Source organism: Dasypus novemcinctus, chromosome 21 (assembly GCF_030445035.2).
Source record: "Dasypus novemcinctus isolate mDasNov1 chromosome 21, mDasNov1.1.hap2, whole genome shotgun sequence".
Taxonomy (NCBI): domain Eukaryota; kingdom Metazoa; phylum Chordata; class Mammalia; order Cingulata; family Dasypodidae; genus Dasypus; species Dasypus novemcinctus.
In genome coordinates, this window is record NC_080693.1 from 61,807,302 (window position 1) to 61,821,563 (window position 14,262).

Consider the following 14,262-nt stretch of genomic DNA (forward strand, 5'->3'; position numbering starts at 1 on the left):
TTAAAAGGAAAATGGAAATAAAGGGCTAGGAAAACAAAACACAGAAGATAATCTCTTTGGCCTTAATGAAATTTCCTTGTAGGAATTTGTAAAAATTTTCCCTGTGTGAACTTTTCAGAAGTCACAAAGGAAAAGGAGTGTATCTTGCTCCCAAAAGGCTGTAAAAATAATAATAAATACAGTGGCTCTGGAGGGTTGGTGTCTTCTGCCAGCTATTCCTGACCTGATAGCCTGTCTCCTAAAGCACATTCTGGGGTAAATCCCTTCCTGCTCTTCTGTGGGTTGTTTAGAGCAGGGATGCTTTACTCCATGGCATCTGCAAGGTGGGAATCGGCTAGAGCAGTGCCTGCCAGCAGCTCCTTATAGTACCAGTCCTGGCCATTGTTTACTGAGTGCTGCAACTCAGCAACCCTTCACTCAAGCTCACCACCTACCAGGGAGGAAAAACAAATGCGCTGAGAAAAATCGAATTAAGATGTAATTTATTAAAATGTAGTGTACTGAGGGGAATGCAGGTGTCCAAGGTGGGCTAAGGCAGGCCAGACTGGGGGAAGGCTGAAAGCACCTCCTGAGTTCCACACCAGGTGCTCTGGGCCCCTCCAGAGCCGAGGCACCAGCTGTGAGAAGTGCAGCCCCTGCCCTCATCCGGGCAGCCATCATTGGCTTCTAGTGTATTCCCTTCCCACCCTCACCTCTTCTCTCTTCTCTCCTCCCACAACAGTTTGACTTTGGGGATACCATGGTCCACCAGGCCATCCACACCATTGAGTACTGCCTGGGCTGCATCTCCAACACCGCCTCCTACCTGCGGCTCTGGGCCCTCAGCCTCGCCCATGCACGTGAGTATTTCTTCCCGACCTAGAACTGTGCCTGTCCTTTCTCTGGGCCCTTGGACCCAGGTGGGGGGCTTAAATAGAGTGGAAATACATAGAGGTTCTGGAATTCTTCAGGCTTCTGAATCCAGAGAGGATGTATCAGGTGGGAGGATCAGCACCTTTGCCAGGTTAGCACGGCATGGTGGTCCAGCCAAGGCCGCAGGAGGCAAGGTGCAGCGAACCCTACAGGGAAGGGATGGCAGGGCCAGGTACAAGGCCCCGACCACCTCTTGCCCGGCAACCCAACCTCGTGTCTCTCCGTGTTCCCCAGAGTTGTCCGAAGTGCTTTGGACCATGGTGATCCACATCGGCCTGAGGGTGAAGAGCTTGGCAGGAAGTCTGGCGCTGTTCTTCATCTTCTCCGCCTTTGCCACCCTGACGGTGGCCATCCTCCTGATCATGGAGGGCCTCTCGGCCTTCCTCCACGCGCTGCGGCTACACTGGTGAGGGGCCCCAAGCTGCACACAGAGGGCACCTTTACTCTCCTGGCGGAATCCCAGAGTCCCCTTACTAGAAGGGGGTTTCCAGCAAGGCAGGAAGTACCTGCTTCCACATGCCACACCCCAGGACTCATCCTAGTAGTCAACAGCCAGATGTGTCCTGGGAAGGGAAATCACAGCTCCCTCTGGAGGTGAGCTCCTCTTTTCATAGCCTCCGGGGAGAGTTCTCAGGTTCTCTCCTGCCTTTAGCAGTCCTTAGTCCTCTTGGTGTGGCTTGAAAGAGTTGCTGAGGTTTGGGGGTTTTGTTTGTTTATTTGGGTTTTTCGGCTCTGGCATGTGATTTTCTTCAGTCTTCAGAGCAGTGAAAGCAGCCCTGGATTCTCAGTCCAGGAAAGTGGTAGCACACACTGCATCCCAGCTTTGTCCCTTAGTTCTGTCTTTGTGCTTCGGGAGGGCCCTGGCAGCTTGTTGTGGGGGTGGGAAATGGTGGAAGGGATTCCTGGATCCAAAGTGTGTGACTCAGCACACTGAAGCAACTCTTCAGAAGGGCCGGTTTTGTGTTTTAAACGTGTTTGTTTATTTGCTTTCTTTAGTGGCTCTAAATGGCTCTGCACGAGAGCCTAGTCTCAGAGAGGGGGCGAGCTGGGTGACTGGAACTTTAACCTAGGGTTGTCACATTTAGCCATTGAAAGGGCAGGTTATATTTGAATTGCTGATGAACAGCAGATAACTTAGTAAAAGTGTGTTACAAATGTAGCCTGAGGCATAGTTACACTAAAGCCTGGGTGTTCCGTATTTTATCTGGCAGCTGTACCTCCAATAGGTCACTCTTTGGGTCTCCATTTCCTCCTCTATACTATGATTCTTCCTCTTTTTTTTGTTTCTCAGATCCTGTTCTCTGAAAGTTCTGGGCCCTCTTCCCAGAGAAACACAGACACACACCCGATAGGTGCACACAGTTTACGCCTGCGGGGTTGTGAGCTCATTCACCCCACCTTAGAAACCCCTAGACTAAATGATCTTTGTGGTATTAAAGATCCAGAGGCCAGAAGAGGGCTTTGCTTATCATCTTCCAGCAGCTCTCCGTACCTGAAAGAACAGCCAAAATCTGAACTTGAGAAACCCCTTCCATACTGGGTAGAGGTTGTCTTCCCCTTGTCTTTGATTTTCCTCCTGGCTTGGTTATAGCAGAGCCTCCCCAAAGATGCAGCTGGATTTTACCCCAAATTGTGGAGGAGAAAGGTGAGGCATGCAAGGGTGATACGGCTGGGCCTTTCTTTTCCTTAAAAAGCTCCTTTGGAAGAATCCATCCTGCCGAACACTGAAGTCTTTGCTTTCTAGGGCCTGGCTCTCTCTTCCCATCCAGCTCTTGTGTTTATTGTAGAGCCAGAGAGGGTGGGAGGGGGGTTGTTTCAGGCGGCTGGCGCCCTACGAGGTTCTCTGCTTATCAGCTGGGTGTGAGGGAACGTCTGAGTAATCAGCCAGTGGTGACTCACTTTTTCTTGCCCTCTCAGCTTCCTTCTTTTCTTATTCATTTCTCTGTTTCCTGAGCGGCTGGGCTTGATGGAACAGTTAACCACTTTAATTCCAGCCCACACGGGTAGTGGGTGCCTCCTCCCTGGGCAGGGTGGGGAGCAGTTAAAGAGCTGGACAGAAACCGTCTGGACGAGCTGTGAGCCAGGCACAGTGGGAAGCAAGGAAGGGTTCCTGGGTTTGGGCCTCATCTCCAGAGGGAGCTGAAGTAGTTTTGGAAGTGTGTTTTCTTGCCAGAAGGATGACTGTCTCGCAGGCTGGCCGGTGACCGTCAGGTGAAGGTGTTTTCCTGCATCCTCGTGAATGGCCCTAGGAAGTGATAAGTGACAAGAGAGCAGGCTTCAGAATCATGCCAATGTGGGTTTGAATTCCAGTTGTGTCAGCACTGCCTGGATGACCCTGAGCAAAGGGGGCTCACTGAGCCCCCTTCCCCTCATGTGAAAAAAAAGAGGATAATAGCCACATCACAGAGTTACTGTGATCAAATAGGGAAGAGTGAACGCACCAGAGGTCTGTCACCAAGCCCTGGCCCATTGTAAACGGGCTTAGGTACAGAGCATGGCGGCCCTGCTTTAGATCAGATGGAGAGGGCATCTGACTGTGGGCCCCTGGGAAGAAACTTTATCAGGGAAGGCACATGATAGCCTCTGAATGCCTCTGAATGCTGCTTGGATATTGTTTGCAGGGAACTGGCTTTCCAGACAAAGTATGTGTATCTACCTATATATCTATATATATATTTTTGGTAGCAACCGTATTGTGTAGAGCGGGGAAAAAATGTGAAAACATCTTTTGTGCAACTCCCCATCTTGGGAGGGGTGTGGCCTGTGATGCGGTTGGGACATCTGTTAAACAAAACTGGTGCTTGGACACCCCCTCCTGGCTGACTGCAGACTTCCAGGAGGCGGCCCAGGACTGGGAGAGGAGTTGCCCTGTGGCCATCTAGGGGGCAGGGAACAGCCCAGTCCTGCTAGCAGTGGGGACGTTGCTGTTTCCCAGCATCCAGCCCGGGCATCATCACGTCCCTTACTTTATCCCTGGCTTTCAACTAGTGTTTCCTGGTTCTAATGCAAGGGTTGGCCATTACACGAGCTCTAGGTCTCTACTGGGGACAAGAGGAAAACCATTTCGTTCTATGACAAATATAAACCACTAGTCTGAGATTTATGTGGGAGCATAAGAAGGTGAGTGAAATATTTGAAAACTGTAGTGAGCAAAACTATAGTGAACTGCTAATTCTGCCTTCTTCTAAGTTATGTCTGTCTCTCACTTTTCCTCTCATCTACTATGTAAAGCGTGCTTGGCTCTCTTGACTACCATAATTAGATATCTTTTCCTCATTCGAGAAGGCACGAGGCAGGGATATGTGATCTGTAGTTAGAACTGTGGACACCGAAATGATTTTATGCAGTAAGGCTGTCCTCCCATGGCCTTCCTTCACAGGAACACAATCCCTTCTTATTTGTCATATTTCATATATGGGTGGATGTACACACACACTCACAGGTTGTCCGGTGGTTACAGGGACAGAATTAGGGAACCAGTTGTAAGGCGTTCAGTGGTGCCATAGCATAACAGTGTGGGGTAGCTGAGGTAATGGCTGCCCCAGGAGATGGGAGAACCCCTAAAATGAAGTCCCGGGCCAACATCATGACCCTGACATTTGAGCCATCAGATGGATGGGTGTTCTAGGCCCTGAACTGCTCAAAGAGTGGCAGAAAGGGCCGGTGAAGCAACTCAGCACACATTTTTTTTCCATTGCTGCCTTCACTGTGTCACACCTCCACCAGGAAAGGGAGGAGGCCCCAGAACTCCTCCCCCCTTCACCCACTCAAGGAAATGAAGTTTCCTGTTACGTGCCAGGAGTAACCTCTCTGTGGCACCCCAGTTAGTCCCTTTAGGTCACTGTGGCCTTTGCCAAGTGCTGCCACTGGAAGGGATGACTCAGAAACCCATCTGACTTCTGAAGCTCTCTTCCCAATCTCTGGGTGCTTCCGGTGCGTTTTAGCAGCATTGGGCATGGCGAGGCCTGAGGCTTCCTGAGCAGAGCATGCCCTAAAGAAGGAAGAATTTGCAGGGCGGCCGCAGGCTCTGCTCCACCTCAGCACAGAATTTCATGTTTGTACTTTCTCAGGAAGCACATTTCCCTGGTTGGGGGGAGAAGAGGGTGGGGAGGATGACGGGGAAATTGCTTTTCAGCTTTATGCTGGGAAGGGAGCCCAAGATGTCCCTGGCTGTGGCCATCCTGAGTCCCTGACCTCGAGCAGCAGCTGGTGGGGAAAGGTGATATTCGGTGGCATTTCAGAGGGACCAGCCATCATCTCACACAGCTCTGTGGGTAGAGTGTACCTGCCCCCATCCCAGGCATGTGACTCCCTTTATCCAGGCCAGACTCAGCTGTGGATGAGGCACTCGGAGGGGTGCCAAGAGAAGGGTGGTGACCCCACAAGCATCTGAAAACAAAGCCACTGCTCCGTTCACCCAGGTTGGAGTTAGAATTGTTTGTGTAGTCTCGGCTGTTAGTCAGATGGTCAGAATTCTGGTCAACCTCACTGGGATTGGGGCGTGGGGGTCATACCTCTAAAGGCCGACATTGGTCCCTAAGTTATAGACTAGGACCCTAAGGTGACTTGTCTTGTGTCTGGATCTATATCATTGAACAAAAAGGGGGCATATAAATCTATCTTCTGTTGCTCAGAAATAGCCTTGCCATAGGAGAATACAGCCTACCCAACAGGAAGAATTCAGACCCAAAGGAGCACGTCCTTATCCCTGCCTTACTCCCCCAGTCGGCTTTAGTGGCTGGGACTGTCGGGGAAGGACTTTTCAGGATACTGGGGCCTGGGGGTGAACCAGGCCCTGGTTTGCTCTTTGAATAGCTTTAGCTTGTGTCTCCTTTGTACATGCTCCATCTCCTGTCCCTTGCCCAGATCCTCTGTTCCCTGTGGGGAGCTCTGCCCAGGCGCTAATGGGAATCTTGTAGGGCCTGCGAGGCTTTGGGACCTAGACCAGCTCCTGCAGAATGTGGGGAGAAAGCAGCGTACACAGAAAACTCTGCTTCACTGCCCTCCCCAGGGGGTGGAGCTGGCAGCTTTGCCAGCAACTCAGAACTGAAGGGGCAGCTGAGGAGGGCTCTGAGGATCGCTCAGCGCCGTGGTGGGCAAGGCCTTCTGCTCCGTGGGCCCCAGACCACCTCCCTCCCCTTCCTCTCGTTCTTCCCTCCTGGGCTTGGAGTGTGGAAGCTCTTCTGAAGGCTGAAGGGTGGGCAAGGAGACTAAAGGGGCGACAGCTTCCTAAAGCCTTCTTCCTGCATGAGCCATTCCCTGGAGGCGGTCACAGCCCCTGCTCTGGCTCTCCTCAGCAGGGATGTGGTGCCGCCAGGGTCACACAAAACCAAGTGGAAACTATTCCTCAGGGCAGCTCTCCTTGGCTTTTTTATCCTCTGAATCATGCATTTTTCTGTCCATATTTGGTGGTAGTTTGGTTGCTGGGCAGCCATCCAGGACAAGTTCGCGGGGGGAAGCACAGCCAAGCAGCCTCACAACTGCTCTGCTTACAAGAGGAGTCTTCTTTCCTGCCCCTTCTGACTTTTGAAGGGTCCCAAGGAGACTGTCAAGGATGGATGCTGAACTGCTGGGGCTGGGAGTTGAGGTTCTGTTTTTCCTTTTAGTCCCCAAGTGAAGAAATCTTTCTCTCAAACATTTTTGTGGTTGGCAAGTATTTTTGCCGTTGCTTTAAGACTTCCCCTCCAACTTCCCTTCTGTCCTGCGAATTTCCTCCCCTAAACCGAAAGCCTCCAATATTCACTGGCAATCCCCCATCTCCTCTCTTCCTCCAAGAAAAGAAACACCACACAATGGCGTTTGCCCAGGATCTCATGCTGGGTTCAGACCAAGCTCCAGGGCTTCTCTTCCAGGTCTGCTCTGGGAGCCAGTGGCCAGCGAGGAGGTTTTAGATCAGCTGCAGATTAGGAGGATATACAGAGGAAAATCCAGAAAAATCTGAGAAAGGGAATTTTTTTTATTGTTATTAAAGATTTGAGCTAATGTGACTTTTTACACATGACTCGACCAAGAGTGTTGGATAAACATGCTCTCGGCTCAGCAGCACAAAGCAGGAGCAGAGACCACTGAGGGCGAACAGATTCCTTCCTCTCCTCAGCGCCCTCACTCCCGCGGGGTCAGGCCCTGGGCTTTAAAAGCAGGAGCTGTGGGTCTGAGGGAAGTAGGCCCAGGGAGGCCGAGCTGCTCAGCTGCGGAAAGGGAGGCTGGGGTGGGGATGGGGCCTCTTTCTGGCCCAAACATGATGTCCCAAAAGATTTCATTTGTTTCTGTGGAATGATGACTTTTCTCTTTCTCTCCCCAGGGTCGAGTTCCAGAATAAATTCTACAGTGGGACTGGTTTCAAGTTCCTCCCCTTCTCCTTCGAGCACATTCGGGAAGGGAAGTTTGACCAGTGAAGCCCTCGTGGGCTGTCACGCTCCAGGCCGCCCTCCCTGCCTCCCTCCACAGTGCTCTGCTGTGCTCCTGTCGCCTGTGGGCTGTGAGCTTGGCACCAGGGCATTTGCGTCGTCCCTGACGCCCCTCCCGCAGCTGACTGAGAGTCCTTCCCAGCTTTGTGTGCAGTGTGTTTCTAGGGAGAAGCTGATCTTTGGCTTTCACTCAGCCACCTACTGGGCACTAGCCTTGCCCTCCCGGCTTTGTCAAAGCCAGCCTCTTCTCCATCCCCTAGTGGTAGCCCAGTTTGTAAGTTCACACAGGGCCCAAATCCCCCTCGGGCTTTCCCTGCTCACCTTTGATGGAAGGAGCACCTGTGCCCTCCCACACCCATACTTTGAGCCCCTGCTCCTGCCCTGTGATTACTGGTTTAGAATGCAGAATGGGTGCTTGCGGGTTTTCTCCCAGAAGAGGAAACTGACAGGTTGGGTCCAGAAAGATGGTACTTTTGTCCTCCCTCACAGTCTTCAGAGTCCCTGTTAATCAGGAATTCTGCCAGGCCCACCTGGACCATCGTGGCTAGCTTCTCCCTGTCCCCCCACCCAGGGGTCCCAAGATACCCAACACCACCATCCTAACTGCCCCCACACACACACTCGCCCTCTCCTCCCTCCCACATCTCTCCCTGTCTGCACCCAGCACAGCAGAGCCCGGCTGGGCGTGACCCGAAACAGAGGTCCTGGCTCCTGAGCACACGGCGCTTCCTCCCTCCGGCTGACTGCGTCCTCGCTCTTCCTCCCCCAGGCCCTGCAAGGGCTCTGCCCACAGCGTGCCCTCTCCATGGAGGTTCAGACTGACGCTTTTTCCTGGTGGAGACCCTGAGACCCTTCCCCACCCCCAATCATGATGTCATGGAGCCAGGGATTGCGCCATTGAGGGCTGCAGGCCTGCCTTGCTCTGCCCGCAGGGCCTCTCCCCACTTCTGCACAGATCCCAAGGCGAGGGGGGGTGTCCTGGACAGGGAAGGTCAGCAGCATGGACGGTTTGCCGATTGGCAGCATCTGGCTGTGCTGCCACAAGTTGGCAAGAGGTGCCCAGCCCCGGCCCCGGGGAGCGCCTCCAGGGGCCGCCCTCTGCCGCCCCGCACTGGTTGTGGTCGGGTTCAGGGCCCTTTAATCATGTGTTGGTGCAGCGGCCCTGGCTGCTCTAGCTAAATTGATACCCACTGCCTCGGTGGTGGTGATTCCCTGTTGGCCAGGCTGGTGCCCTCTGCTGGCCCTGGGCACGGGCCACCCTGCCCCAGCTTCCCCAGTGCTCAGTGCTGACCGCTGTGACCCAACGCAGCCCCTGTACACAGCCCCCTCCCTTCTTGTCCCTGAGGTTTACTTGATGGCCTGAGCCCTGTTTACAGCAGGGTTTGAAGTGCAGTTCTTTGTCCGGGTGCCCTGCTTGAGGCCCTGCTGTCCAGTCATTCCCGTGCTGAATAAAGTGTGTTGGACTCCACCGGTCGCTGCCTGTCTGTTCCCACAGCCCTTTGGTGCTCCGGGCTCTCCCTCTTGAACCCATCTGGCCTCCTACACCCTCCACCTCCCTCCAGCATTTCTGCTTTTTTTTCTGATCAAAGGCCACAGCTGCAGTGGCCCTGTCTGGGCCATTTGTGAAATTCTCACCTTATCTTAAGTTTCCCAGGCACTTCCCACCTCTCTGAGCCTAGGCAGCTTTGCAGACACTACTTGGGGTGGGGATGGGGAGAAGTGGGGGCCCTGTCTTCTCTCCCCTTTCCTCAGTGTGCACCCCACTGCGGGGAATAGGGAGTCTGTCTGGCCATGGCCCACCCGCCTCTCCTGCAGGCATGCTCGCCAGGGCGTAGGGGGCTGGCTGTTTGGAGCCCTGATGCCCTTGGCTTTGGTGTAAGTGGAGGCTCAGCGGCCGTTCCTCGGGGCAGCGGGGGAAGCCAGGGGCTGAGGTAGGCAGGTGGCTGAAGAGGTGGGGGGAGGGCGCCTACTGCCCTCCTGACTGCCACTCCCCCCTCCCTCCAGGGGCCCCCAGGGCAGGGGCTGGCAGGAGTGAGAAGCAGGCTGACAACTGCTTCCAAGGGGTGAGGAGGGGCTGAATGCCCAGAAATAAATCCTGATATCTATGGTCAATTGATTTATGGCTAAGAAAATTAAATGGGAGGAAAAAAGTCTTTTCAACAAATGGTGCTGGTACAACATACAAAAGAATGATTGTGAACCCCTATTTCACACCATAGACAAAAATTAACTACACTTAATATAGATTTTATTTTTTTTAAAGATTTCTCTCCCCTTCCCTGCCCCCTCCCCCAGTTTTCTGCTCTCTGTGTCCATTCGCTGTGTGTTCTTCTGTATCTGCTTGTATTCTTGTCAGCAGCACCCAGAATCCGTGTCTCTCTTTATTGCGTCATCTTGCTGCGTCAGTTCTCCATGTGTGCAGTGCCACTCCTGGGCAGGCTGCACTTTTTTCACACTGGGTGGCTCTCCTTACGGGGCGCACTCCTTGCACATAGGGCTCCCCTATGTGGGGGACACCCCTGCGTGGCACGACACTCCTTGCGCGAATCAGCGCTGAGCGTGGGCTAGCTTGTCACATGGGTCGGGAGGCCCGGGGTTTGAACCTTGGAGCTCCCATGTGGTAGGCGGACGCCCTATCCATTGAGCCAAATCCACTTCCCTAGATTTTAATAATAGGTTAAATGTAAGAGCTAACCATAAAACTCTTAGAAGGAAATCAAGGGGGAAATCCTCATAGGCCTTAGGTTAGGCAATGATTTCTTAGATGTGACACCAAAAATAGAAGCAATAACAGAGAAGATAAATAAGTTGGACTGGGAAGCAGATGTGGCTCAAGCAGTTGGATGCCCACCTACTACATGGGAGGTCCCAGGTTTGGTTTCTGGTGTCTCCTAAAGAAGATGAGCGAGATAGCGAGCTGATGCAACAAGATGACACAATGAGGAAAAAGACAGGGAGCAGAGGTGGCTCAAGCGGTTAGGTGCCTCCCTCTCACACAGGATGGTCCTGGGTTTGGTTCCCAGTGCCTCCTAAGAAGAAGACAAGGAACACACAATGAACAGACACAGCAGAGAGCAAGCACAAACAATAGGGGATGAGGGAATAAATATTAAAAAAAAAAATGAACATGTGTACACAAAAGTTTGTACATGAAAGTTCATAACAGCACTATTCATAATAGAGTGGAAGCGACCCAACTGTCCATCAACTGATGAATGGATACAAAAGGTATATCCACGCAATGGAATATTATCTGATACATGGTGCAATATGGGTGGACCTCAAAAACAGGTAAAGGAAGCCAAACATGAAAGACCACATACTGTATGATTCCATTTGTGGGAAATATCCAGAATAGGCAAATTTATAGAGACAAAATAGATTAGTAGTTACCTAGGACTGGACGAAGGTGAAGGGGTAAAATGGGGAGTGACTACTAGTGGGTATGACATTACTTTTAGAGATAATGAAAATGTAAAATTAGATTATGGCAAAGGTTGCACAACTCAATATACTGAGAACATTGAATTGTACCCTTTAAATGGGTAAACTTTATGATATTCAACTATTGCAATCAAGCAGTGGGGAGAAGGGAAGCCTCCCTTATCTGACTGCCAGGCTACTGGGGAGGAAGCAAGGCCCCAGGGTCCTTGGCTAAGCTTAGCTTTCAGGGTCTTGTGGCCTTGGGCTGCTTCCAGCTAAAGATGGAACTATCTAGTGTGGGGAAATCCCAGGGCCCAGTGGGAGTTGGAGGAGGGGTAGTGGGCTGGCATGATGGATCCACTGGCCCTGTTTTTAAGGACCTGCCCTTTACCCTTCTTGTGGAATTCCTGGACCCCAGACATCTGCCGAGTGAGTCTATGCCCCTGTCCAAGGAGCACCCATCATCTTGAGGTCCTGGAATCACCATGGGAGATAGTGGCTTCTCCAACTCATTTGGGGAGTCAACCTTCAGGACCCCTCTCTCCTTCAGTGGAGACCCTGGGTGGAACTGCACTCCTGCCCACTGGAAGTGTCTGCCTGCTTCCCCAGCGCCCCTGCCTACCTTACGCTTGTCCTAGGCATGGGCTGCTCCCTGGTGGCCAGAGAAGGAAGAACTCATTCCTCCTCAGACAAGGTGGGCTAGGCTTCCAGCTGGGCTGCCATAGCTCTGGACAGGCAGACGGAGAAGCCATCCTGGAGGATTCTCGAGTTGATACTCAGGGGTCAGGCTGGCCAGGAGCAGAAGACCAGATGGGCAGGAGATCCCAGCCAACTCGTCTCATACACATGAGTTGAAAAAGTAATAGAACGTGTGCACAGAGTAAAAGGGTCAGAGTACAGAAGCCTATTCTAAACTTAAGTCTTCCTCCTATCCCAGTCCCAGTACTCCCACTCAGGCAGCCACGTTTACAAGTCTTTAAACACACACACACAAATGGGAGTTACTGGGAAATGGACTTGGCCCAGTGGTTAGGGCCGTCTACCACATGGGAGGTCCGCGGTTCAAACCCCGGGCCTCCTTGACCCGTGTGGAGCTGGCCCATGCGCAGCGCTGATGTGCGCAAGGAGTGCCCTGCCACGCAGGGGTGTCCCCACACGCAAGGAGTGCACCCTGTAAGGAGAGCCGCCCAGCGCGAAAGAAGGTGCAGCCTGCCCAAGAATGTCGCCACCCACACGGAGAGCTGACACAAGATGACACAACAAAAAGAGTCACAGATTCCCGTGCCGCTGACAACAACAGAAGCGGGCAAAGAAGCAAGATGCAGCAAATAGACACAGAGAACAGACAACCGGGATGGGGGGGAGGGGAGGGAAATAATAAATAAATCTTTAAAACAAACAAACAAACAAAAAAAAAAAACAAATGGGAGTTACTATACTCACTAGTTTGTATAGTAAAATATTAAAATTTTAATATTGTTTGCAGAACATTCAGCACAAACATTTTTTTTTTCTTACTTCTTTTTAGCAAATGCTTGGTATTTCATCCTATAGGTGTACCTTAATTCCTTCATCCTGCATGTCATCCCATTTCCTTTCTGGAAACTCGTTGAGGAGAGTAGAGGTGGAAGCTCTTGTGCTGATTTGGAACGACAGCGGGGGGAATGAGGACAGGAGAGGGCAGGAGGGTTTAGCTTCCGCCCCAGGGCCCATGGACTCAGGCGACGCAGGTGCTACTACCTCCGCCACGCCACCAGTAGTCCCAGCCTTCTGCCCCTGCCAGGAACCCCGCCACCACTCTGCGTGGATTCAGAGCCAGCAATGAGGCGCCCTAAGCCTAAAGTGGCCCCTCAGTCAAATCCCCCCACCCATGTGTTCCCTAAAATCCAGAAATGCTGGTAAAATGGACAGGGCCGGGGAGGAGAGCCTGACCAATCTCACCAGGAGCCAAAGGATTTTTGGAAGGGTAATGGCAGGGGGCAGGGGGTGGCAGGGCCTGCAGCTATAAGCGTGGTTCCATTAGGACACATTTCTCTGGGCCATCCTTGGAGCCAGAGAAGGCTGAGAATTTTCAGATTCCTGGAGGAGCTGCTAACAGAGCCAGGACTAAGGTAGGGGCGTGGCAGCTGGTGTCTGCAGCTGGGGGCAGGGGGCAGAGGAGCAGGGCAAACTCAGGGGATTCCCACATATTCTTTTAGTCCAGGCTCTGGATTCTCTGGACCAGACAACCCCTACCCCTGCCCCTCCCCTGTCCCCATGCTTCTTCACTCAGGCCTGGCAATCTGGAAAAATCTACACCTGCCACTAAAAGGACTTAGAACTCCTTTAGGTCGCAACAGCCAAAAGGTGGAAACAGCCCAAGTGTCCATCAGCAGATGAGCAGATAAACAAAATGTGGTGTAGGAGAGTGGATGTGGCGCAAGAGATTGAGCACCTACCTCTCACATGCGAGGTCCCAGGTTTGGCTCCCTGTGCCTCCTAGAAAAAGCAAAAACAAACAACAAGCAAAACAAATGAGAAAACCAACTCAGGGGAGCCAATGTGGCTCAGCAATTGAGCACCGGCTTCCCACATCCGAGGTTCTGGGTTCAATCCCCGGCCCCTGGTACCTGGAAAAAAAAAGTGGTATAAACTTACAATGGAATATTATTCAGATGTAAAAAGGAATGAGGTTCTGCTACATACTATAACGTGGATGAATCTTTAGAAAAAAAAAAAGATTTATTTTAGTCTACAATTGCAAGCAGAATTCCATCCATCAGCCATGTGGGATCTAAGCCCCCTCTTGAGTTAGACGTGGAGTGGACATCACCATCCCGGGGTCCTCAGGATGGAGAAATAAAATATGGACTAGAGTGGACTTACTGGTATTCTACTATAGAATTATTGTGATTCTAGCAATGGAAGAAATTGTATCATTGATGTGGAGACAGTGGCCATGGGAGTTGCTGAAGGCAGGGAGAGGGAAAAAGAGGTGTGATATATAGGCATTTTCAGGACTTGGAGTTGTCCTCACTGATATTGCAGGGATAGATAGATGCAGGACATTATGCATTCTTTCATAGCCCACTGAATGGACTGGGAGTATAAACTACTACATAAACTATAATCCATGCGGTGTAGCAATGCTCCAAAATGTACTCATCAAATGCAATGAATGTACCACACCAATGCAAGAAGTTGTCAATGTGGGAGGAGTGGAGGGTGTGGGGAGTGGGGTATACGGGAACCTCTTATATTTTTTAATGTAACATTTTGTGTGATCTATGTAGCCTCAAAAAAAAAAAGATAGTAAAACTTTTTTAAAAGTATTTTACTTTATTTATTTCTCCCCACCCCCTCATTGTTTGTACTTGCTGTATCCTTCATCTTCCTTGTTTCTTTAGGTGCCAGGAACTGAACCCAGGACCTCTGATATGGGAGGGAGGCACCTAATTGCTTAAGCCACCTCCATTCCCTGCTTTGTTGTGTCTCTCATTGTTTTCCTTCTCGCATCTCTTGTTGCATCATCCCATTGTGT

At 51.6% G+C, this 14,262-nt stretch overlaps 1 protein-coding gene across 21 annotated transcripts in view; it reads left to right on the forward strand.

The window, feature by feature from the left end:
- Positions 1 to 8,787, forward strand: part of ATP6V0A1 (ATPase H+ transporting V0 subunit a1) — a 76,174-nt gene extending 67,387 nt beyond the window's left edge. For all 21 annotated transcript variants that reach the window (XR_011646888.1, XR_011646889.1, XR_011646893.1 and 18 more), the window contains 3 exons: positions 722 to 839; positions 1,147 to 1,318; positions 7,214 to 8,787. Coding sequence is in view for 14 of the 21 variants with exons in the window: in XM_058284285.1 (XP_058140268.1) it covers positions 722 to 839; positions 1,147 to 1,318; positions 7,214 to 7,307 (384 nt within the window). In the remaining 7 variants the exon portion in view is untranslated. The remainder of the gene's footprint in view (positions 1 to 721; positions 840 to 1,146; positions 1,319 to 7,213) is intronic.
- Positions 8,788 to 14,262: the final 5,475 nt, after the last annotated feature.